Here is a 26,167-nt window from a genome sequence, read left to right as displayed (position 1 = left end):
AAAGGAGTTATGGAGAGAAGTTTGGAGTGGTTGTATAAGCCTAGAGAATAAAGGGTTTTGAACACTAGACTCAATGAGCTCATATGACGGTGAAGACTAGATATGGAGAATGGGAGTCCAAGATAAATCTTGAAGGGGGGGATGGGTCAGATCTGGTCTTTGAGGAGTGATAGATAGTTCCTTGTCCTAGAGAACATTACTGCAACTCTGCAAGCGGCAGGAACAACAGTCTCTCTTTAACAAATGGAAGGCACAGGTACTGGGGGTGGTTGGGGTAGAATGAAGTTATTTGACCAAAGAAGCAGTTTCTAGGAACACTTGAGGAGGATATGCAACCTGCAGAAAAGACCACTCAGGTGGGAAGTGTTTCTAGGCAGCTGAAACAGACTATTGCTGTGGCTGGGCTCATGTGGGGGTGGGCTGAGCTGGCATTGCCCCAAGGTCTCCTGGGGGTTGTAGGGGTGTAGGGTGGGGCTGGTCTGGCAGCAGCACACTGGGGCCTCTCTATGTGTGCTACCTGCAGCAAGCATACTTTCCATGGAGTCTGCCCAAAACATTTCCTCCAGCCTGCTTTGCTTAATTAAAAAAATTATTTTGGAGTTTTTTCTATTAGAGCAAAAATCCACATTCTGTTTGACTGCTTAGCTCTTGTATCATTTGACCAGCAACCTCTCTGGTGAGCCCCCATACTCCAAACCCATGCTGTCTTTTTTGCCTTTGATCTTCCTGGGTCACCCACACACAGTGATCCTGGTTCCTTCCAGTCTTACCCATATGGAAATCCTGTTTCCAGGAAGCTTTCTTTGACTACCTCACCACCTCTCCCATGAACTCCCTTGCCAGGGACACACTGCCTACCTCCTCCAACCTTTCCTCTCTTCGGGGGAGTGCCATCTGTCCATCAAGGCCAGGAGGTTCCTGATGACAAAGCTCAGGCTCTAGGGCTGCTGTTAACAGAGGCTTACAGATTGTTTATAGCACAAAGCCCACCTCTGGTGAGGGGGTCTGTGCAAAGGCCGAAACTCTGCACGTGCTGGCCTCATTCATCTGCTAAATCTGAGTCACTCTTCCCGTTGGGACCATTTTCTAATTCACACTAAGGTATTATATGAGCCAATGAGGCCCCACCAAGTTCTCCTTATCTGCTCCTCCTCTCAACGTTTACCATCTCAAAGAAGGCACTGTCATCTACCAGGTCAGACAAGCTGAAATCAGGTGGGCACCTTCTATCTTTACTTACTCCCCACATGTATGCACCAGGTTGTTTCTCCCTCCTTATGGTATCTCAAATCCCACCCCCACTACGCTGTTCCAGCCCTCAGCAGCCCTTATGCGGATATTGCCTCAGGCTCCTTACTGAGCTCCCTGCTTCCCAGCTGGCCTTTCCAGCCCACCCCACCTCACTATTGTCACTCCTTGCTTAAAACCTTGCCATATCTCCTCATTATGGGCCACAGTTATTTCTAAAGTGGAGTACACACACTCTGGGGGTGCTGGAGTGTGTACACGCCAACACACACTGAGGGAGTGGGAAAACAATGTTAACACTCTACTTATAGGGTTTTCTCTTACATTGTCTATGTATATTTTTACATATGCTTCATAATGTACCTAATATATTTGCTCAGTAGTGTATTTATAGACTTTATAAATTAATAAATAATATATATTTGGGAAGTACATGATCAATTTTTTCCTGATGGGTGTGCAAACACATAAGATGGTTTGGAGACCATCAAGTAAGGTCCAGGTGCTTGGTCTGGCATTGGCAGCCTTCTACCACCTAGTCATTCCTTACCTCTCCAGTCTCAATTTTGACCACTCTCTACCTCTGCTTGTGCCCTACACTCTGGTGACACTGAAGTCCTTCCAGTTCCCCTAATGGGGAAACATTTATTCCTGTGCTCCTTTTGCCTGGATTCTCCAGCCCTGCCCTCAGCCTGCTTGCCCGATGAACAGCTCATATTTTGAACCTCAGTTTAGGTATCATCTTTGTGAGGCTTTCTCTGCATGGGGCTGGGGAACTGACCACTGTCTCCTGGTAGGCCTCGCCATTCCCACCATCCCCACCATCCCGCATTCACGCTTCTCTTTCTTCCCAGCATACTTTAATAAAATTATCTGCTTTCATTTTTATTTCCCCCATTAGACTGTGAACTCTTTGGGAGCAGGACCATGTGCAATTCATCTTCCTTTTTCCGTAATACCCAGCCCAGTGTAAGTCACACAGTCAGCATCAGGAAATGTTTGTTAAAAAAATAATCAAGCAAATATTATCAAGGAAATATTATCTGCCCGCCACTAATTTTAGCATATATTTTCACATATATTAGCTCATTTAATCCTTTCAGGTGGGTTCTAATTTATTTTATTTTATTTTATTTATTTATTTATTTTTGGCTGCACTGTGTCTTCGTTGCTGGGTGCGGGCTTTCTGTAGTTGCGGCGAGCAGGGCTACTCTTCATTGCAGTGCGCGGGCTCCTCATTGCGGTGGTCTCCCTTGTTGCAGAGCATGGGCTCCAGGTGCACGGGCTTCAGTAGTTGTGGCATGCGGGCTTCAGTAGTTGTGGCTCGTGGGCTCCAGAGCGCAGGCTTAGCAGTTGTGGCGCACGGACTTAGCTGCTCCGTGGTATGTGGGATCTTCCCAGACCAAGGCTTAAACCCGTGGTCCCCTGCATTGGCAGGCAGATTCTTAACCACTACACCACCAGGGAAGCCTGGTGGGTTCTAACTTTATCCCCATTTTACAGATGTGTAAAATGAGACTCTGATAAGTGACATGATTTGTCCTGAGTCCCATAGCTGGCAGAATCAGAATTCAAACTCAAGAGTGCATGCTCTCTATCACTATGCTCTGCTGAAAGAATGAACAAAAGAATGAATAAAACAGTGAGTTTGGAAGCAGACTTACATGGTGAAATTGGAGATAAAGGTGAGGCGAGGCAGATCCAGGTCAAAGATGACTTCATGAGCCTTGGCATGCGGACTGAACAAGACAGAGGTGACCAAGGTGTGGGCGTAGCGGGAAACCACAGTAGAATGCATTGAATAGATTTTCATCAACAGCTGAGGGAAGACAGGGAGGTGGGTTAGGTAGACTCTATCCTTGGCCTACATGTATTAGTACCCAGGACTCCTGGACAGGCCTCAAGGTACAAGTGGAGAAACTGAGGCCCAGAGAGGGAAAACAGCCTCTGTCATTCATTTTGTGGATCTGCCTAATATTTCAGTGAGCTTTACCAAGTCTCAGACCTAAAGGCTCACAGAGGATCACAAATCAAGGGACTTCTGGACAAGTGCTTCTCCAACTTTAATGTGCACATGAATTTCCTGGACATCTTGTTAAAATGCAGATTCTGATTTAACAAGTCAGGGGTGGGGACTGAGATTCTGACTTTGTAACAAACTCCCAGGTGATGTTGATGCTGCTGGTCTATGAATTTTACTTTGGGTAGCAAGGCTTTAGAATATAACAGAGTGGCTGTCATTCATTGAGCTCTACTCTGTGCAAGACACTGTGATATATGTGTCTATAACTATATCTATATCTATTCCCTTTTTAGGAACTCAAGTGTAAAGGATTGCACCTGGGGACTTCCCTGGATGTCCAGTGGTTAAGACTCTGCACTTCCACTGCACAGGGCACAGGTTTGATCTGGTTGGGGAACTAAGATCTCCCATGTTGCAAGGCGGGGCCAAAAGAGGGGAAAAAAAAAAAAAAGAATTGCACCTGATAAGTACAATCAGACACTGAAAGCATGATAAGCATTTGGCATCCATGATCTTATTTAATCCTCACATCGGCTCTATGGGCTACATAATATTATTGTTCATATTTTACAGATGTGTTAACTGGGCCCAGAGCCTGAGGCCGCACAGTAAGTAACATATCGATCTTCTTCCTGACCTTTCCTGAAGCCATGATCCCTTCATCTACCCACACGTCTAGCTCATTCTCAGTGTGGGGCAGAGGGAAATGAAGGCATTTGGGATCAGCTGGACCTAGAATCAAATTCTGGTTCTGCCACCTCTTAACTGTGTCAATCTCTGAGCCTCAGTTTCCTCTTCTATAACAGTAGATAGCTTAGCTATCTACTTAGCTATAATAGTAGAGCTTAGGTTACAGGGATGCTGTAAGGACTAAATGAAATAATAACTCTAAAATCCCTGGTGGAGCACCTGACATATGCTCAGAAAATAGTAACTCTTTCCTCTGGCCCTAGTTTCCTAGGACTGAGAAAGCAGACCAAATAACCTTCCACTGTTGCCCCCAAGGAGCTAATTTCCTTGCAAATCCTGGGGCTCTGTTCCCTCATCCCAGATCTAACCTTTGTGCTTGATGAGGAGGTCCCAGAAGGTCCCTGGCATGTCAGTTCCAGGAGAATGGTCAGCAAAAAGCTGATACAGATGAGGCATCTCCATTTAGACAAGATGCCACCTCTGGCCCGGGGCTGTTGTTCACATCCAGAAGGTCTGAGCCCAATCTCCAAACTCGTGCTCTTTTAAGCCTTCAGGTATCCCTTCTCTTGGGAGGGAGGGACTATCCTGAAGGGTGGGGAAGACTCTGAATGTGGCATTGAATCCACACAAGCCAGGATTGTCCAAGAGCTGGGGTTGGCATCTTGCCTGGAGAGGGGCCAGTTCCATGCCTCCCTTTTTCCCATCATCCAGCTGTAAGATGAATGGAAACTAAACATACTAGAGTTCTGGGTCTGTCTGTTTGCTGTGTTGGCCCAGGGTGGGGTTTTTCTTTCCTATAAACATCCACAGGAGCACAGTAACTGAGGCCAGAGAAAGGTCACTTAGCACTGATCATCTTAAAAAGGTAGCTGATGTGAGAGAGGGGTTGGTGGAGCAAGGCCCCAATCCTGGTCCTTTCTGGCATGGATTTTAGCCTTGAGACAGGAAGGATTTACTTAGGGTCCCATAAAAATTGACTCTTACAGATATGAGTCTTACAATCTGCAGAATATTCAGAGGCCAAGATAGGCTAGGGTAGGACTGAGAAAATAAGATAGTGGTTCAAAGTAGAACTACTGGACTCAGACCATCTGGGTTTGTCTCAGTTCTGCCACTTACTGAGAGTGTAATATTGTGAAATTTAATTAATTGCTCTGCAGCCTCAGTTTCCTTACCTATAAAAAGAGAGTAATAATAGTACCTATTTCATAAAGTTGTTATGAAGATTAAAAAAGCTTGTACTTTCAGAATGCTTGGCACATGGTAAGCATTCAGTAAACATTAGCTGCTAGGACTAGAGCTGGATGAGGCCTGATTGATCTCGAAAGTATGGGAAGCTCCCTGTCCCTCTGGAGACCTAGGTGGGGGAGGGGTGGGGAGATGCTCAGTTGATGGGTGTCAGTCTGCCTGTGGGAACCCAGAGATGCTCTGGACTGTGTCTACAGGAACTGTGGAGGGCAGGAGTGAGAACTGGAGCTGAGAAAGAAAATTACTTGAAGGTGCGCACACGGGACATCAGCATCAGTCAGAACCCCTATCCCTCTGCCCTTTCCATCCACATAGAGCACATGCAGCCCCAGCACTTACCTTCAGGCAAAATCTCTAACGACATTTTACAAACTGCGTAGGGAACATTCAGACTTGTCCTATGGCATTTGGTATCGCATAACAAAGCCTCCTCATTCTTGTATTTGGTGACCATGGCCTGTCAGTTGCAACCTCCCCCAAGTCCACACGAGGTTTCCTGTCAGAATTTCCTCATGGGAGAGAGCCCTAGCTAGAAAAAAACAGCTCTGCTTATACAACAACAGAGAAACCCACATCAGCTACCAGTCCTTTTCCCTTACCTGGGATGGATAACCAAGTGTCTTCAGGCAAATTAAGGGAACCTGCAGCATGAAAGCAAAAGACTAAAATAAGAAAATAGAACAACTGACCCCAGAGAAATTGGGGAATTTTGGAAAGGAAAGAGAATTTCAGAAAAGAAATGATAATATCCTCAGGAAATTTCAAGAAGGTAAAACATGAAAAAAACAAGACGTAAATGCCACAGAACAGGAACAATCAGAGAAAAGAAAGACTCCTTAGGGATGGAAAATAAGTTGCTGAAATTAAAAGAAAATCAACAGAAGGACTGGGAAATAAAATTGAGGAAATTTCCCAGGATGCAGGGCCAAAAAACAAAGAAACATAAAGTAGGAGAGAAAATTTAAGAGATGAAGATTAATCCAGCAGGTTCAACATCTGAATAACAGGAGTCCTAGCCAGAGAGAACAGAAAAAATAAAGGACAATTTGTCAAAAACTTGTTAGAAGTTAATTTTCCAAAGTTGAAGAAGGATTTCCAGAACAGGTGCCCAGAACAGTGAACCCAGGTAATAGTGGATCCAACCCAAGCAATTACTACAACAGCCTCCTCACTGGTCTTCAGCTTCCTAATTTGTCATCCCTGCCCCCTTCACCAGTATATTTTCACAACAGCCAGAGGGATCCTTTTAAAACCCAAGTCAGATACTCTCCCACCTCTGCTAAAAACCCTCCTGTGGATTCCACTGTGGCTTGGCTTACAGGGCCCTATAAGATCAGGCCCCCATTACCTATCTGACTTCATTTTCTATTACTTCCCTCCTTGCCTTCCTCCACTAGTCTAGCAACACTGACTTTTATGTTCTTCAAAAATGGCAGGCACGAGACAAACAATGCCAGGCACAGTCCTGCTCTAGGGCCTTTGCACTGACTGTTCTTTCTATTTGGAATGTTCTTTCCCCAGGCATCCACTTGGCTAGCTCTCTCACTTCATGCAAGTCTTTGTTCACATGCTACCTTTTCAGTGAGTCTTTCTCTGACCAACCTATTTAAAACTTCAATAACCTCCCACTCTCACTGGCATTCCCTATCCTTTTTACCCTGATTTATTTTTCTCTATAGCACTGATAACACTTAAACTTGTTATATATTTTACTTATTTATCTGATCATTTTCTCTTTCTTCCTCACTAGAATATCACCTCCATGGGGACAAGGATCTGTTTCACTGCTGTATCCTCAGCTTCTAGAACAGTGCCTGGCACATTGTAGATAATAAATGTTTGTTGAAAGAATGAATACAATAAAGGCAAATAATTCAAGGAATAAAGAAAGGCTATTAGAGAATCCGTGTGTGTGTGTGTGTGTGTGTGTGTGTGTGTGTGTGTGTACCTGTTCGAAAAAATCATGGTCTAACTACAAAGCAAAATAAAACATAACATGATTATAAGAAGCTGATGGAATATAAGAGGGACTCCCTTTGACCTTGATAGTAGAAACATTCTCTTTGGAGAGGCCGAAAGATTGTGACATAGGACTTGTAGAGAAGGAACTGTATTCCTGGCTCACTATTTGGCTGGGTTTTGAAAAATATTTACATAGTCATGATAATGTAAATCATGACTGGTTTTCAGGTTTTACAGTCAACATGAAGACAAAGCAGGGAAGAGCTGGTTGTGGCTGCAGGACAGAATGTAAATGTTAATAACCTAGACAATGTGAAGGAAAGATCAAACTGACAATGTGGGTCGTTCAATGGGCAGAGGGAGGGTGGTGGCTCTAATATCCTTGTCCTAAAAAGTGGGTAGTCAAAATTACCTGTCAAAAATGGATGGAATAAGGAATAGAGGTTTGAGTATATGTATTTTTTCAAGTTACAAAGTTAACTAGGAAAAACAAAGGAATATCAGCGTTAAACATTGCAGGGGAGTGGAGAGAAAGTGAGGCAGTGTACAGAAACAAAGCCCTCATTGTCATACTTGAGAGTCAACAGGATATTGTCTAAATTTTATAAACCAAGAGACAAAGTATATACATGTTATCTAGAGTTGTAAAGGGAGCCACCAGCAGAACTAAGTGCAAGAACTGGGTTTTTTTTTGGTTTGTTTTTTATAAATTTATTTATTTTATTTTTGGCTGCGTTGGGTCTTCGTTGCTGTGCACGGGCCTTCTCCAGTTGCGGAGAGCAGGGGCTACTCTTCTTTGCAGTGCGTGGGCTTCTCATTGTGGTGGCTTCTCTCATAGTGGAGCACGGGCTCTAGGCGCACGGGCTTCAGTAGTTGCGGCACGTGGGCTCAGTAGTTGTGGTGCATGGGCCTAGCCACTCCGCAGCATGTGGGATCCTCCCGGACCAGGGCTCGAACCTGCGTCCCCTGCACTGGCAGGCAGATTCCCAGCCACTGCGCCACCAGGGAAGCCCAAGAACTGTTAAAAGGTTGCTTTGAAGGGGTGGGATGGAGATGGGGAGAGTCAAGGCAGGGGACCATTGGTTTTTATCATGTGCTCCTTCTTACTGTTTGATTTGTTGCCATGTATGTGCATTACTTTAATAAAAATAAGATCTTAAAAACTTCATGTTGATCTTACAACAAAATAGTTATATATCCTATGACACTTTATGACAATATCAGAATGGGTATGTGGATATCCAATTAGACTTGCCTCCACGGAGGAAAATCACACTGTAATGTGCCTTGCATATGTTTTTGAAGAGGGTTGGAAAGGATATTATGGGACTTAAAACATTGGCAGTACTTGAGCATAGTAGTGGAGGCTCTGGTATTTGGCATCGTACTGGCCTGGGTTCAAGTCCTCTCTCTGCCATTCATTAGTTGCTCTGTCATGGGCAAGTTACTTCCCTCACCCCCAGTTTGTCCGCCATAAAAGGAGGCTAATGCTCAAACAGTAGAAATGTAAGCCCCTCAAGAGAAAGAGCCACCTCTGTAGAGGTGCATAATATATAGTTGATGCTCAATGTCTGCATGTGAGGCCCGAACCTGCCTCACAGGTATGTGTTGATGAAGGACTCAATGTGCAAAGAGCAGGGGAGAAGGAGTGTTAGTTCAAAAGTGGGTAGCCGGTTTCCTCGTCTATGGGAAATTTGCCTTTGGTTTAATAAAATGTAGTCATTTTGGCTATGGAAAGAATAGCTCTCAGGGCTTAGAGTGATACAAAATGAATTAAATTGCCCTGTACATAAAAGGAAGAAAACAATAAGAATTCACCAGCAGCTCAAGGGAGAGGGCACATGAGCCTGGAAATGGAAAGGAGGGGAGCTGCTTTCTCTGAGTATTGGGAACAGAAAGAACCCAACAGCGATAGGGAGTGGGGTCCAGGAGAAGGGTTGGTTAGGAAGCTTTTCCAGTGATGGGAAAGGCTTAGGAAACGTGAAGAACAGGAAAGTCTGATGTCCAATATTAAGTTGGTTGCTAGGCTGTGCTGTACAACTTAGATGACTAAAGAAGTGATAGGTAGCCTTGGAAGGAAATCTTTGCCACTTACTCCCAGCCTTCAGAATTTTCCAACATTCAGAGGTACTGATTTTTATATAGTTTGGGGGAAGGGAAATGTGTTAGGAGAGGACTGGTGGTGAGGATATTCTGGGCTTCTCATGTAAGCTTTAGGTGTCTGAAATCTTGGATGTCCCGGTACTAGGCAGTTTCATCCCCTGACATTCTGCAGTAAGCAGTCTTTAGCCTGCCTTTCCTTATCACCTGAACAGAGCTGCTTGGTGATAACTCAGCTTTTCATCTTTGTTCCTAGTTAATATGTAGAATCTATATGATTTCAGGTATTTTCCTGCTGATTTATGAATGCTGGAAACCGGTCTGGGACACAGTGACCTAGGTTCATCAGAGTTTATGGGCAGATGCTGAAGTTCAAAAGATTCCAAGAGTTTACAAAGAGAGAAGGTGGGAGGAAATCTCTCTAGTCAAATGATGAAGATTGTAAGTGAATTTATTTTTTTCTCTCCTGTTAAGGTTTCATCCTGTCCTCTGATCCCCAGATCATAAGATGAATGATTATGGTATTATGCTATGAAGGTGTTTGGCATTGAGAGGCACTGGGGAAGTTTGGCTTTGAAAGTCTCTGGGAATATCTCTCTGATGGACATGGACTGAGATTTTGCCTGAGTCCCTTGAGTCCAATATCTCCTAAGGATCTGACTCTATATTCTTTTAAAGTTATCCCAGGATCCCAAAGGCCACAACCAGGACTTAAAATGTTGTGGAATTTAAAATGATGGAGGTTGTAACAGAGGGTAGATATAACAGAGGGCGTTCCATAGGGAAGAAATCGTATGAGCAATGGCTCCTAAGAGAAGGCAGGGCACATCTGGTAATAGTGAAGTGTTTGTTTGGAATATACACAGTACTCAGAAAAATAGCAAGAAAAAGCCTGGAAAACTAGTCAGGGCTAGATTTTGGGAGAGTCTCAAAATCAGAGTCAGACATTTCTTGAAAGAGTAGTTTATGCTCATTGTCAGGAATACCTCACCTGCAATTCACATCTCAACTCACTGCAGTCATAAAACTTCTGCATGGCATAGACTCCCAAACAGTGGCTTCAATCAGACATACATGTATTTATCTCACCTAAAAGAAATCCAGAGTTAGGCAGTCCAAAGTTTGTATGGTGGTCCTATGAAATTGTTAGAGATCCCGATTCTTCTCAGTTTACTCCTCCACTATCCTTAGGGTGTGACCCTTGTCCTCATGGCCTTTATTCCAGGAGGCTATGTGTCCAGGTAAAAATCAGATTTTCTATTAATAGGGAAGGAGAGGAGAATGTATACTGGAGTAAACAGTTATCGACCTATGCCACAAGTGTGAAACTATCCCCTCCGTGGTCACCAGAGACCAGACCACTACCTGACTGCTACAATCCCTAGACATTTTTCAGGACTTTTCTTGACCTCTGGGTAGTATTCAACACTATTGACTCCTCCCACCTTTTGAAATATTCTCTTCCTTTGGTTTTGTGGCATTACTTTCTCCTGCTTTTCGCTCTGTCTCCTTGGTCATTACTTATCTGTCTCTCTCCTGGGCTCCTTTTCCTTCACCTATGCTGAGGTTGCTGTTGGCCTCCAGGGCTCTTCCCTGGGCCCCGTCTCTTCTAAGGTTTTTATTCTTCCCAGGCCCAGGGAAGAGCCGTTAGTATTCCATATGTTAGTGAAAGGGGTTACCATCTACACATTTGATCTCTCAAATTAGATTCCCAAAAGTTGCCTTTGACACTTCCCTCGTCCTCACCCCTTTCCCTACATCCAACTATTCATAAAGCCTTGCTTTTTATTTCTTTAATATCTTCTGAATTCAATCACTTCTCATGACCTCCACTGCTACCACGCTAGGCCTAACCACAATCATTGTTTACCTGGATGACTACTCTCCCTTTTTCCAGGAAGACATCTAATTCATACTCCTAATGGGTTAGGCAGCTAGAGTGGTGTTCTTTCTAGAACACAAATCTATGTTGCATCCAAGCCTAGAACCCTTCAATAATCTCTCAGTGTTATCAGGATCAAGACCAAAGTCTTTATCTTGGCATTCAAGGCTTGCCATGATTTGAAAGGGATGGGAATTTGGGGTACTAGAACTGGAAGAAAAGAAGGGCTGTGTCTAGTGTGAAATAAAGCCCTGTAGATGGGGGGAGAGAACCTAGGAGGTAAGAAAGTGGTGAGCTGATGTCACAAACTTGGAGGGAGCAACAATTTAGAGAAAAAGTCAGGCGAACAGAAGCCCACCATGAATATCTGTGAAGTATGTGTGTATGTGTGCATGTGTATGTTGAATTGTCCATAGAACATAGGGATTCATATTTTATTTGCTTAATAGAGGAAAAGGTGACTTCATAAAGCAGAAGACATAACCATTTGAATTACTTTTGATATAGGAAACATATTGAATATTAATTCTATAACTGACCACTGTGTTGACTTTTATTATGGTTTCTAACAACATTAATTGATGCTCTCAGGTTGTCCAGGTCTGCATTCATATACTCTGTAATTAATGATAATGTTGTTTACTTTCAATTTTGTATACATCTTATTTTGTTCTCTTGAATAGACCCAATTATTGATACTTATGTGAATTTATTACGTGGTAAAGGTGCCATTTCAAATCAGTGGGGGAAAAGATGGATTAATTTGCACATGGTGTAGGGATGAGGCTATATTTTTGGAAAATAATTAATCTTTATACAAAATAAATGTTGGAGTGATCAAACATTTAAATGTAAATAATAAAACCATAAAACTGCTTGGAATAAAAGCAGTGATTATTATAACAGGAGTGTGGAAAGCATCTCTAAGCATGAAGCAGAATCTAGTCATGGTAAAGGAAAACCTGATACATTTCACTACATAATAATTAATCCTTTTTGTATAGCAAATATTATCCTAAATAACATGAAAAATATTTGTAGTATATGCAACACATAAACATGCAAGAGACATTGCTGGTGGAAATGTTATTCTGTGTATCTTTTTAAAGTTGACAAGTTTTGTATCAAAATGGAGTCAGCACTGCTTGTAATAGTAAATAAAAAATGAAAACAATCTAAATGTCTATGTATCCTGGACTGGTTAAATACATTATGGGACATTTACAGAGAAAAGATTATGGAGCAGTTAAGAAAAATGTGCACTATGGAAAGCTGTTTAGAATATATAACTGGGAAAAAATAAAACAAACCCTGGTCACAGAACAGTAGGTATAGTGTACCATTTGTGGGGAGAAAACCCAAATAATTAGTATATAAATAGAAACAAATCTGGAAGAATGTATATCAGAACGTTAGTACTGGTTATTTCTGGGGCATGAGATAAGGGTGGCCTTTCATTGGTATGTTACATATTTCTGCATAATTTGAAATTTCACAACTACAACATGTTACTTTTGCAATAAGCAATATATATATATATATATAAACATATTCAATGAATGAATCGCTTTGAGGCAGTAGTTTTGGTTTGGAATGGCTTCAGACCAAGCCTGGTACAGTGGCATAAACACGGGCTTCGGCGTCAGACAGCCCTGAGCGGGGCCCCATTGCCCCACCCCCGAGGAAGGAGAAGGGGGGTGGCAGGGGGCTGCGGAAAGGGGCTGGGCTGGGCTGGGCTGGGCTGGCTGCAGCTCTAGTCCAGAAGGCTGAGACTTCGAGAGGGACTGAGAGAGGGCAGACGAATTCCGGACTCGCTAGAGGACAAGGTGAGGGACGTTGAGATTGGGGTTTCCAGACAGTGGTTCCAGTCCCCTCGAACCTAGAGCCAGGCAGGTGGTCAATTTTTACTGCACCACTGCAGCTAGGGGAGAGGTTACTCGGAGTGGGATGTAGGCAACGAAGACGACCGAGAGAGTAGTAGGCTGTATGGACTGGAGAGCAGAGGCTAGTTGAGGAAGAGGGGGAGAAAAACTGGGAACCGGGCGTGTTGAGTGGTGGATGGAGAATATGAGGGGGAAGGGGAATACTGAGAGGAAGTGGAAATTAAGAGAAGAAAACAGGGGATGTAGAGAAGGGTTAAGGAATACTGGGGGAGGGGGTGCAATGGTAGCATGAAGGAGGATGTAAGGAATGGGAATCCGGAATTCTGTGGGGTAAATAGGAACGGCGATGGAGAAATAGGGAGCAGGGAACAAGGCAGAGGGAATACGGAGTGGTACGGAGTGGGGGATAAGGAATGAGGAGCGGGCGGGGGGGAAGGGCAGACTGGCTGGGACGGAGGCCCCCTAGGGAGGCGGAAAGGGGCGGGACCACTTCCGGCCTGGAGGGGGGAGGGCAGTCTGAGTTTATGAGGGGCTCAGAGGGAGTGGACGCACTCAGGAGTAGTAGAAGGACGAGGTGAGCAGGGGGGCCCAGCTCTGGATCCGAGCCCGGGAGGGGTCGGCCCACCCTCTGGGATCTGGAGAAATCCTGCTCTAAGGACCGGATCATACCGGATCCATCCGGCCCGGGAAGGGAGGGGACAGGACCCTGTTTGGCTGGGCCCAAGATGGAATCACTAGCTCAATACTGATTTGAGGAGGGGGGTGTATTAGGGAAGGGGCGGAACCAAGATGCGCTTGGCCCCTGTTTGGAGGGGGGCGTATTATGAAAAAGGGCGGGACCGGACGGTGCAGTGGACTTGGGCTGGATGTCAGCAGGGGAGGGGCCTGGACCCCCAGACGCTGCGACAATTTGAGAGAGAGGCTTGTTGGGGAGGGGGCGGGACCGAATGGTACTACGAACTTGGAGAGGGGCGTGTTGGAAAAAAGTACTGGACTGAGCCTCTATTTACGCATGCGCACTATGGATCTCTGGAAAGGGGCGTGTAGTGAAAGGCCAGCTTGGAGACAAGCCAGCTGCCAAATGCGCATGTGCACGGTGGACATCAAAGAAAGCTTCTGCTGGGAAAGCGGGCGGGGCTGAGATGGGCCCTGCAACGGATGCGCATGCGCACTGTCGACTTGCGGCTGGGGGGGTGTGCACTGGGAAAAGGGGCGGGGTCCTCAGAGCTGCCGCGCTGGCACATCTTCCTGGAGTAGGGGAGGGTACGGCTGCAGAGAATTGAGATCTAGGTGCTCTGGATTACTGAATTTGAGAACGAGGGCCTTGGGGGGGTGGGGAGAGGGTTTGGGATTGGGACCCTAGGGAAGGTGGGTATCAGCCTCCAGGCCGAGCGGGAGAGAGGACGTTAAGTGAGCTCGCCTCTTAACCCAGGCCTTCTCTCCTTCAGGCTCAGCTCCTGCCAGGCCAACTTGAGACATGTCTGACACAAGCGAGAGTGGTACGGGTCCAACCCACTTCCAGGTAAGCCCTTCTTCTGCCCTCTCCCTAGCTGCATTTGCTCTCCAGCCCCTGTTGCTGCCCCAAATCTCTTGGCACCTCCCCTCCCATCCCAGCCCTTCTCCATCTACCTACCTGCTTCGTTGCCGCCTCCCTCCCCCAAGTAGAGGGAGGGAGGAGGGAAGGAAGGAGGGAGGAAGGAAGGTGGGAGGGAGGGTAGGCCCGCCCCTCTTCTGCTCAGAGGAAAGGGAGGCCTTGTTGGGCTGAGGTGGTCAGAGCACACTGCAAGTAGGAGTTAGTGTAGGTCAGAGAAGTGAGGCCCTGGAATTTTGGGGCCATTTGCCTAGTTGGGGGTGGGGAGAAGGTCTGTGAGCTTCCCTGCTTCCTCTTGCAGGCTGAAGCTTCAGAAGAGGACCGTGGCTTGAAGATGCAGACCCTATTGACAGTGACCCAGAACTTGGAGGTCTCAGAGGCACCGAAGGCCTCAAAGGCACCAGAGGTCTCAAAGGCCATGAAGGTCTCAAATGCTGCAGGAGTTTCAAAGACCACAGAGGTCTCAAAGGCCACAGAGGCTCAGGAGGTATCTGCCACTCAGGCCTCAGCTACCACTAAGCTGACTGATACCCAGGTTCTGGCAGCTGAAACGAAGAATCCAGCAGCTGACACCAAGATGCAGAATACTGACCCTCAGGCTGTGACAATGCCTGCTACTGAGACCAAAAAGGTCAGCTGTGGGGCTGATACGAAGGTCAATACAAAGACCCTGGAGACTGAGGCTGCTGCCTCTCAGGCTCTGGCAGATGAACCTGAGCCTGAGGGTGCAGCTGCACAGGCTCAGGAAAATCAGGATACTCGGCCCAAGGTCAAGGCCAAGAAAGCCCGAAAGGTAAGACCCTTGCCTTTCTGTTTCTCTCAGTTGGTTCATGGTTCTATAAACCTTTAGAAAGTTCCCTCAGCTCATCAAGGCTGTGGCGGGACACTAAGAGAAATGTGATATAATTCCTGTTTTCAGAAAGCTCACAGACTGGTGGGCACATGAGACAGGAATACGAACAGCTGCAATCTGAATGAAATGCAGTTTATATTTACATAGTAGCTACCATATGTCAGGCCTTGAGCTAGGCACATTCACACAGGTTATCTCATTAAATCCTGAAAGTAATCTAGTTTTGTAGAGAAGGAAGCTGAGTCCCAGAGAGGTGGAGTGACATGTCCAGGATGGTATAAGCAGAGCCAGTGGTGCACACAGGAGGAGGAGAAGCCTCAGGCCCCATCCTTGTGTTGCTCCTGGCCTGGTGGGAAGATGAAACTCCTGCTTGGAAAACAGTGAAAGACAAATCCAAGACTCAGGCAGTTACTACAAAAGTGGGATTAGAGGGGACTTCAGGAAGAGAGAAGATGAGGAAAAAGGACCATCTGCATCATCTGGCAATGTTGTGCTTGCTCTCCATTGATGCAGGTGAAGCATCTGAATGGGGAAGAGGATGGCAGCAGTGATCAGAGTCAGGCTTCTGGAACCACGGGCGGCCGAAGGATCTCAAAGGCCCTAATGGCCTCAATGGCCCGCAGGGCTTCAAGGGGCCCCATAGCCTTTTGGGCCCGCAGGGCATCAAGGACTCGGTTGGCTGCTTGGGCCCGGAGAGCTTTGCTTTCTCTGAGGTCACCTAAGGCCCGTAGGGGGAAGGCTCGCCGCAGAGCTGCCAAGCTCCAGTCATCCCAAGAGCCTGAAACACCACCACCTCGGGATGTAGCCCTTTTGCAAGGGAGGGTAAGAAACCTGTCCTCTCCACTCAGCGTTATTCACTGCTTTGCCTGCCCTCTTCTCTGCCATCCTCTCAAGTCTTCTGCAAGCATGTTTTGATCATTCCATCTTTTCCTCCTCTCCCAGGCCAATGATTTGGTGAAGTACCTGTTGGTTAAAGACCAGACGAAGATTCCCATCAAACGCTCAGGTAGAGTTCTACTAACCCTCCCTTCCCCCAGCTCTGTTCTCCATTGCCCTCTCCCCCATGTGCTGAGGGCATTTCTTGCTCTCCTGCTCCCACTTATGTCCTCCTAAAGTTCTAATTTAGCAGTAGTAGTATCTCTGTTCATTAGCTTAGAACGTGTTTATGCCACCCACAGCAGGGTTGGTGAAGGGTCTTTAGTTTGGGTATGGGGGCCACCCGGCCTCACTTCTGCCCAGGTGCTCGCAACACTCTCCCCTTGCAGACATGCTGAAGGACATCATCAAAGAATACACTGATGTGTACCCTGAAATCATTGAACGAGCAGGCTATTCCTTGGAGAAGGTGAAGGGGCAGACCTGGGGGATGGGTGCAATGGGGTAGCCTTGAATCAAACAAAGGTGTACATGTCTTTACTGGGGGGTACCACAGAGACTAATCCAGCCCCATCACTGTGCAGATGGGCAGACAGTGGCCTAGCAAGGGGCATAGACTAGCTTGAGGTCACACAGTAAGTCAGTGGTAAAATCACAGCTAGGACCCAAGCCACCCAGCTTAGTCCTGACTTCTGTCCACTGCTGGACATGTCCTATAATGTATTTCAGATGTTCTTTCTCCCTTTCATTCCCCACTCTCTGGCTGCCTAGATTCCCACTAATCACAAAGATGATGTTGATTAAAAATAATGCATTTGTTGCCTGTTTGCCGTGTGCTGGCCACTCAGCTAAGTGATTTAAGGGCATTATCTCACTGATGTTTCTCTCTCACACACACACATACACACACACACACACACACACTCACACACACACACACTCACACACACACACACACACCCCTAGTCACAGGGGGAGCTGTGGGATGCCCAGAAAGCTGAATTCTGTGATCTCACAAGCTGTTTTCCACATCTGCAGGTATTTGGGATCCAATTAAAGGAAATTGATAAGAATGACCACTTGTACATTCTTCTCAGCACCTTAGAGCCCACTGATGCAGGCATACTGGGAACGTAAGCTGGGAAAGGGCTGGGGTGGGAGGGAGGCTTCTGCTTTTGCCCATGGTACTACTCCATCCCTGTCCTCTCCCCACATCCCCTTAGGAAGTCAGGAAAGACAGAGCCTAAAAAACCCTATTCCAGCTCCTGCACGTAGTTGGAGCCCTGCACACAATAGTGATACCTGATTATGATTTACTGTAGGGTGTAGAAGCCTGGGGCAGGGCACTCCTACTGTCAGGCTTTTTGTTTCTCCCGAAGCTTCCCAGGAAAGCAGACCTGTCATTGCTTATCTCTTCCTGTTGGCCTTGGTAGAATGGTTCTCACAGGAGGGCTTCCTGGTATGAGTGGCTCATGATGTTTGAAGGCCAGGAGCATCAGTGGGGCTGTGCGTAGAATCCTCTTGGAGCTGAGGGGTCTGGGAGAGCAAGAAAGGACTCACATTGGCTGGGTGTCCGGGTTGTACTGGGTTGACAAGTACAAGTACAATTCTATCCTCTCAGCAACCTGGGGAGAGGAGAATGTGATTTTCCCATTTTATGAATAGGAGAGTCTAAGTGCCTTGCCCAGGGTCACATAGAGCTTGAAGCATAGACTGGGCAGAATTCTCTCATATGTGAAGGATCTGGGAGAAGCTAGCCTAGTGAGCTGGCTGGTGTGTTTTTTTGCAGATAGCTCCTGGATGTAAACCTTCTCTCTGTCCCATTATTCCCCTAGGACCAAGGACTCACCAAAGCTGGGTCTCCTCATGGTACTTCTTAGCATCATCTTCATGAACGGAAATAGGTCCAGCGAGGGTGAGTGGCTGGGCTGGCAGCTGAATGGGGGGTCATGGTCGGAATTCCACATGTTCATTTTCTATCCCTGTTTCCTTTTGCCTCCCCTTGCAGCTGTCATCTGGGAGGTGCTGCGCAAGTTGGGGCTGCGCCCTGGGTATGATTGGGCTCTGTCAGTGCTTGCTGTCTGTGTTGTCCTTTGGCAAGAGAAGATGGTCCCAGGATTGCATCAGCCTGGTGATCTGGTGGAGTGGGCAGGGTTGCTGGACTGGGTAGAGGGTCCAGGGTTCTGACCTGGGTGGATGGGGAAATGGTCCTGAACTCTGCTGTCTGTCTCACTGACTCTTGGGCTTCTGTGGAGCTTCCATCTTAGGTTGGAAGCCTCTTTTCCATGTTGGAAATGTCTCTGCCCACATCTGGGAAGTGCAACAGCCCCAATTATATTTATCTATGTATGTAATTATGTATGTATGTATGTATTTTATCATTTTCTGCTGTCAGGATACATCATTCGCTTTTTGGGGATGTGAAGAAGCTCATTACTGATGAGTTTGTGAAGCAGAAGTAAGTGTCTAGTGTTCCTGTGTTCCATGCATTTTGCCTGTCTTAGAACTGAGTAATAAAGCTGTGGTGCACGTGCATGTGCATATGTGTGCGTATGCAGGTGGTAGTTTATTCCTGAGGTAGTAGCAGAGAACAGAAGCACACATTTCCTGACCTACTTGTACTCTCACATATGCCTTTGGAACAATTCTTCAAAGGAGGGATTGTCATCACCAGTATTGTACGCATGAGGAAACTGAAGCTCAGAGAGGTGAAGTAATTTGCTCAGGGTTATTATACAGGTAGCAAACGGAAGAGTTGTATTTAGATCCTGGCCCCAATACCTTGGTTCTTTTTTACTATGCTAGCTAGGGCTTCATAGAAATTAATCTCCATAAAGAAATGCCATAGAATGGTAGCTTTAAGCAGCCACGTACTGTGCTGGGGTCTTGACTAGTACATCTCATTTCATTTTCATAACTACCCTGCAGAATAGCTGCTGTCATCTCATCCCCTGTATCAGTTGAGGAGCCTAGGGCTCGGAGAGTGGAAGCCTGAGCATGGCTCCGGCTGGTAAAGGATTCATTTGGACTTGAAGCCCAGACCTCCTGACTTTTCTGGCCAGGGCCCACCCTATTCTTGGTCCTTGGAGAACATGTGTGCACTCATACAAGTGTACCAGCACACACCTGTGGGCTCACATACAGATGGTCGAGAGTATGCATGGAGTCCACTGCTCTTGGTTGACTGTTTCTTCCTGTACAGTCATTTTCTAGGGTGGACTGTCCCAGGGTTCAGCCAGGCCATGGACAAGCCCCATGGTGAGGTGTGCTCAGAGCAGGGGGCCTGAAGAAATGGCTCCTCTGTTTACAACACACCCAACAGGAACCTGGGTTATTGTGACAAGGGGCACAAAACTCGTGGCCTTCCTATGAACAAATGCCCTACACGTGCCCCCTGCACCTCCACGTGGCTGCTGGGCAGGACCAGTGGGATAGGGCTGAATATAGGAAGAAAAGCTGCAGTATTTAGTGGGGGAGTTTTCCACCTAAATGCATGAGTGGGCCACGAGTGGTCTTACAGACATAAAGGCTTTGAACCTCTCTTTTCAAGGTACCTGGACTATGCCAGAGTCCCTAATAGCAATCCGCCTGAGTATGAGTTCTTCTGGGGCCTGCGCTCTTACTATGAGACCAGCAAGATGAAAGTCCTCAAGTTTGCCTGCAAGGTAATTGGAGAGCTGTCCAAGCCTGGCACATCAAGAGCATGGGGTGCCACTGTTTAGGGTAGGCTGTGTGCAGAGCAGCCTGCAGCTCATGCATGAACATTCTGAAGCCTGTATTAATGTGCAAACACTCTATCTGAATAGTTTAATCCTTAAAACTAACATGTCATTGCCTTACTGCAGATGAGAAAACTCAGGCTCAGAGAGGTTGTCAGGTGTTATGTCCAAGGTCGCAGAGATAGTAAGTGTCAGAGCAGGGATGGAATATTAGGTGTATAATTACTAGTAGTATTTATTGTATTACTATAATTTGCATCCTGTAGGCGCTCAGTGTTCAGATTATGATCCTTCAGATGGTTGTTATTCCTGTTTCAGGTACAAAAGAAGGATCCCAAGGAATGGGCAGCTCAGTACCGAGAGGCAGTGGAAGCAGATATGAAGGCTGCGGCTGAGGCTGCAGCTGAAGCCAAGGCAAGGGCTGAGATTAGAGCTCGGATGGGCATTGGGCTCGGCTCTGAGAATGCTGCTGGGCCCTGCAACTGGGACGAAGCTGATATTGGACCCTGGGCCAAAGCCCGGATCCAGACGGGAGCTGAAGCTAAAGCCAAAGCCCAGGAGAGTGGTGGTGCCAGCGCTGGTGCCAGTGCCAGTGGCAGCTTTGGTGCTAGCACCAGTCTGACAGCCACTCTCACGTTTGGGCTCTTCGCGGGCCTTGGTGGAGCTGGTGCCAGCACCAGTGGCAGCTCTGGTGCCTGTGGTTTCTCCTACAAGTGAGATTTCAGGTATCTATTTAGACTTGGGGAAGCCGGGCCTCGGGGGAATGGGATGAGGAGCTGGGTGGTTATAGGAAGGCCAAGGTTGGAGGACCACATGGAGAGTGTGAGAAAACACTACTTTTGGCATTTTATTCCTTCTTTTTTGGTGGATATCAATTGACTTTTTGATTTTCTTTTACTTGTGTTTTCAGATATTCCTAATCCCAGCAGTCTTTCTCTTCGAGCCAGGGTGCATCCTCAGAAACCTACTCAACACAGCACTCTAGGCAGCCACTATCAATCAATTGAAATTGACACTCTACATTAAATCTATTTGCCATTTCTGAGTTTATTGCTTTTTTTGGTGGGCTGTCACATTTTGGTATCACATTTTAAAATGAATTGGGAAAGTTTCCACCTCAATCTGTGCTTAGCTTTAGGTGACACTGTCAAATAGAGTAAAATTAGAGCAAAATTAGCATGTTTCTCTAGGATAGGTTGGGCCCCATCTCTAGCCTATAGAGCAGGCAGGATTGCAGTGGTGTGAAGAGTCATGGGGATTATAGGCATAGAGGACACACTTTGAAGAAGAGCCCTGAGGTGGGCAAGTCTGGAGAAGAAAAATAGAGATTGAACATCAAGTATAGACTCTCCTTTTGAGAAATTTGGGTGAGACAAGAAGGAGGGAGAGGGAGGTAGCTAAAGGGAGATACGGGAACAAGTAGGGATTTTCTTGGGAAAAGAGAGAGAGACTTGAGCAGGCAGGAGCCAAAAGACAGGGAGATGTTGAAGGCTGACTCGTGTAGCCCAGTCCCTGAGGAGGTGGGTGGGGAGGACCTGTGGGAAGGGACTGTACAGAAGGGACTTGGAGAGGGGACTGTGGAAGGATGTTAGGCAGTGGAGAGGCCCCAGTAGAGCATGGAGCCCGTGGTTTTTGGGAGACCTCTTCCCCGTGGCAAGGTGCTCAGTAATCTTGTAGGAATCAAGATGAGTGTTAGTTTATTCCAAGGTTTTCATTCTGTTGTTTGGTTGTGGAATAAGGACAAGACCAAGGGCAGTGAGTGTGTGAGTCTGAATCTTCGTTACTGTATCCACAGTGTCTGACATATAGTAGGTTCACAGAATGGTGGAAGAGATGGACCGTGGGACCCAGGCAGGCTTGGTGAGGAAGATGAGGAGATTGTGTGACAGACTGGGAGACAGTGTAGGGGTTTGTGGACAGGAGTCTCTGAAGTCTATGAATAAGGCAGAACATTAAGTGAATATACTAAGTGCCTGCTACGTGCCATGTTCTAGGTGTCTGGGAAGGAATGTTGAGAGAACTGGAAGGATAAACTGGGGCACTAGTCAGATGGTCATACAATGGGATGATTATATTTAAGAAGAGAGCAGAGATAACTCTGGGTGATGAGAAGGTCCAAGGAGTAGGTGGTTAAACGGGAGAGAAGGTGATGGTTCCTATACATGAGGGGTCAATGGCCTGGGAAGATGGGGTATTGGTTGGGTTATCCATTTGGACAGTGAAATCACCGAGGATGGAGGCAAGTGCCAAAGTCCCTTCGTGTAGTCCTCCCAGCTCTAGTGCCCACTAAGGCATGCGGCCTGCAGGCAATCAGAGATCCACCTTTGCCCTGTTTTGGGGAGTATTTCCCTGGACCTTTCTTTCCAGGAAGCTCTCATCATCTAATTGCCACATTACCAGATTCCTTATCTGGGACAGAGTCTTGCAAACAATGAGGCTCTAGTAACAGCTGCCTTTCCCCTCCTGTAGACTCTGTAAGCAGTAAAGGAACAAGGTTTGCTGCTTAGGGAACAGGATCTAAAAAAGAAAAAGCTGCACCTGGAGCAAGGTAGTTCCTTGCCTGTGGTCATGAATTGAGACCTGCTTTTGCTGCCGAGGTTGTTCTTCACTGGAAACAAAGATTCTTCCATTAATTCCATAGGCCATGGTCCCTTCTGGGTGGATAGTACCTGGGAGAGGTAGACAAGGCCAGAGGCAGCTTAGACCTAGGAAGGACTCTCTAGTGGGTGGGTACCACGTCCAGGGCCCTCTCAGACTTCCAGGTGATGTCCATCTGAAAATGGAATGGGTGGGGGGGGTGATGGTGAGGGGTGGCAAGGAACTTGGGGACTATGATTCTAATAAAAATTGAGTTCAAAGTGCTTGATAGAGATAAGGGTGAATCATAGTCATGAAGAACTCTGACCTTCCCACTTACCTTCCCTCTGCAGACCACTAGGTTTGCAGGGCTCCCTACCTCTTCTCCTTTCCTACAAGGCTTAGACTTTGACAGGGCAAGTGATGGACTTTTTCTCACTACCCAAGTGTAAGGACTGAAGGCATGTGAGGCAGGGAGGAAGAGATCAAGTCCAGTTCCAGGCAACTGGGGAGTGGCCAGAGCTAGGAAGAGGGAGTGCCAGGGGAAATGGGGATAGACCCTGGTTCATGTTTTTTGTCAGCTTGGAGGCCACTACTACAATGGAAGAACTCCCACAGTATATCATTAATTCCAAATAATTCTAGAATGTATCATATATCCTCCATTTGGCTAGGAGTGGGAAAAGCTCCTAGAGCAGTTTATCTATTTTTTATTATCACCCCCCAAGAAGCCTATTTAGACATTTTTGTCCTAATTGCTACCCCCCATGAAATTTGAATATCACAGATATACTGTATATCTATTTAAAAATTATGTACATTTGCACTTTATACATAAGAAGATATTTTATTCAATATAGGGTTTATAGTGACTAAATAAAATGTTTAAAAGTTTAACAATTTGTAAAAGCTATGAACATTTAACTATTTGCTGAGCAACTTTAAATGTAACCTATTTACACTGTAAGGTATCAGAGTACATATGTAAATTAGCAATTTATGTAACTGATGATATTAGCAGTGTAATCAAAATTTTAAAATACTATTCAAAACATTTTTTCAGCAGAAGTAAAACAAATGAAGTTTTAAATTAATTTCTTAAAAATTATTTTTAGTGAAATTAACTTTTAAGTGTTGCTTGATATGAGAAAACTTTTAACTAGCTCTTGGATATTCATTCAGGTATCATCAACATTTTTCTTTTCAGTACTTGACATAATTAATGATAGATTGAATAACTTTTGTAGAATTAAATAAAAGCCATTTTTCTTTAATTCTCAAAGCCCAAACAACACACAGAGCCACTGAGGATCAAACATAAAGGCAGTCAATGGCAGCCAAAAGGCACAAGCTGGTCACTTCTGCAAGAATGAGCAATAGATTGAAAGTCTTCCAGTCATAGCCATCTATTTGCCATGGTTTTGTAGTGTTGATCTTGCATATATTTTGTGTATTTTCCTCATTGTTGCTCATGTGAAACCCAAGAAAACCCAGTAACAGAAATTAAATATTAAAGAGTAAGATTCCTCAGGTAGGGCTGAGCTTTAGAGGGCCACAAACTATTGTAATTTTTGTGAAAGTTTTTTGTGATTTTTGTCCCCCACAAGGACCAATTTTCACTCCCTTGTGGGGTGATTACCCACCATCCTATCTTCCCTTTACCCCTGCATTGAGAATAGAAACCCTACAGCAACATTTCACCTGGACTGAATAAAACAAGGTAGAATGAATGCTGAGTGGGGTGTGGGGAAGAAGAGAGAGAGAGAGGGAGGGAGAATGAGAGGAAGACAAGAAAGGAAGGGAGGGAGGGAGGAAAAGAAAACAAGAAATATCTACTAGAGACCAACCATTTGTGAAAACAAAATGGATAACAATATTTTTCTCCAAACTTACACTTTCAAAAATGCTTTGGTCCAACATAATACTATTAATCCATGTACAATTGCCATTCATCCCTTCAAAAGGAGATCACCCCAAATCTTATTACCTACTATCTCCAGCCTCCAGTCTAGGAATTTTTGGGTGATGTGCTTTTCTTTTCTACCTACCTTGCAACCCATTCTAGATATGCTACAAGCTATGAACTAGATTGTACATTGAACCACCATGACCTGTGAGTGTATGGGTATTGTATCATTTGGATAATCTTTGGATCATCACTGTGTATGATGTGGATGAAGGTACTAAGGGGATTTCCTGGGACTCATATACTCATATATAGAAGGTAGATTAAGCCCTGCTCCAGTGGGTCCAGCAATCCTGAACTGCAAGTTGTGCGTTATGCTCCTGAGACCTTAGAGGTTGCCTCCACAATGACTGTGTGGAATCTGAGCTCTTGGAGGTCCTACCTGTATTGGCTGGCTGTAATATGCGTTGACCTTTTGCCACCAGACATAGCAGTGCTAGGGTCATGCAATGAATCTCCTGAGTTCCAGACATGCTCTTCCTTACCCCATTGTGTAGCAGAGAGAGTCCCTATTTCCCCTTGATAGTTGGGACCACTCATCCCAGCCACATAGTAAACACCCTTTTTTTTGCCTGTTGGTTCAATGTCATGAGGAACTCCAAATGGCCAGGTGGAAGTCTCAACTTCCTGTGAATCAAAGTTTTGCAATTGTTTCACTAAGTAAAGTGATGAGAGGTGCCATTCCCATTTCCACCCTTTGGTTTCTAGACCTGTGTATTCTGTTTATGGGAGAAAGATCATCATATATTGGTCGTTGATTCACAGAATACACTGAATTCTGCAGGATGGCCCCCCGAGCTCACAAAGTGTTGTTTCCTAACTGTCACCAGAACTAAATCTTCCATAGGCCATCCCACCCTTCTGCAAAGGCGGTTGCTTATGGGTGATTGCCCATCGCCGTTAGACCATTTGTCTTACCTCTTTCACTGTGAAATGTGTTCCTTGACCAGAAAAAAAATATTGTATGGGATATCTCAATGATGTACAAAGTGTATAAAGTAATTAGAAAATCCAAGGATGGTGGTACTGGTAAAAGCACCAGGGAAGGCAAATCCATTCCAGAATATTTGATTATTTCCATAAGGATAAATTGATGCCCACTCCCTGATGGAAGAGGTCCAATGTAATCCCTCTGTCATCCAAGGATTTGTTGGTCTCCCCAGGAAATGGTGACATATTGGGGTTTCTGCTGTTGAGAAATTGGGCACTCAACAGTGTTGGTAGCCAAGTCAACCCATGTGATGGTAAATCCATGTCAAATCTCTGCATAACATCCATCCCTTTTACAATGGCAGTTTTGTTCACTGGCTCATCTAACAAGCACTGGAATGTCTAGAGAAAGAGGTTGACAGATTTCCACAGGCTGGGTCATCATGCTCCCATTTGTAAGCATTCACATGAGACACAAATATTCTCACACTCAGCCCATTCCGAGAGATCTGTTCACTTACTCCTCATATATACGTAGGCAAAGCAATTAGACTGTGCCTTACATGTAATAAGCGCTCTCTAAGTATTTTGCTGCCTTGTTGTTATGGCTCAGTTCTCC

At 45.7% G+C, this 26,167-nt stretch overlaps 2 protein-coding genes and 1 non-coding gene across 5 annotated transcripts in view; 2 read left to right on the top strand and 1 right to left on the bottom strand.

Moving 5' to 3' along the window:
• The window catches only part of ITIH6 (inter-alpha-trypsin inhibitor heavy chain family member 6), a 38,154-nt gene extending 32,491 nt beyond the window's left edge, over positions 1-5,663 (bottom strand). Inside the window, 4 exon segments of the mRNA XM_060292045.1 lie at positions 2,913-3,067; positions 4,330-4,452; positions 5,081-5,136; positions 5,549-5,663. Coding sequence (XP_060148028.1) covers positions 2,913-3,067; positions 4,330-4,452; positions 5,081-5,136; positions 5,549-5,663 — 449 coding nt within the window.
• Positions 5,664-12,863: 7,200 nt separating this feature from the next.
• MAGED2 (MAGE family member D2) lies at positions 12,864-21,138 on the top strand. 3 transcript variants are annotated; one of them, XM_030850112.2, is made up of 13 exons: positions 12,864-12,979; positions 14,485-14,558; positions 14,929-15,420; positions 15,994-16,302; positions 16,423-16,486; positions 16,746-16,825; positions 17,395-17,489; positions 18,192-18,271; positions 18,365-18,407; positions 18,752-18,814; positions 19,907-20,021; positions 20,394-20,800; positions 20,986-21,138. In XM_030850112.2, exons 2-12 carry the CDS (start codon positions 14,514-14,516, stop codon positions 20,790-20,792), a joined length of 1,785 nt encoding a protein of 594 aa, XP_030705972.1. In that variant the 5' UTR covers positions 12,864-12,979; positions 14,485-14,513; the 3' UTR covers positions 20,793-20,800; positions 20,986-21,138. The 3 variants fall into 3 exon arrangements, with proteins under 3 accessions (XP_030705972.1, XP_030705971.1, XP_060148765.1); XM_030850111.2 differs by lacking the exon at positions 12,864-12,979 and adding an exon at positions 13,526-13,610; XM_060292782.1 differs by lacking the exon at positions 12,864-12,979 and adding an exon at positions 14,251-14,326.
• LOC115849157 (small nucleolar RNA SNORA11) lies at positions 19,617-19,745 on the top strand. The gene has a single exon (XR_004037920.1). It is a non-coding gene; the product is annotated as a small nucleolar RNA SNORA11 (small nucleolar RNA).
• Positions 21,139-26,167: the final 5,029 nt, after the last annotated feature.

The sequence above is a fragment of the Globicephala melas genome, chromosome X, assembly GCF_963455315.2.
Source record: "Globicephala melas chromosome X, mGloMel1.2, whole genome shotgun sequence".
Lineage (NCBI taxonomy): Eukaryota > Metazoa > Chordata > Mammalia > Artiodactyla > Delphinidae > Globicephala > Globicephala melas.
This window is presented reverse-complemented; position numbering and strand designations above follow the sequence as displayed.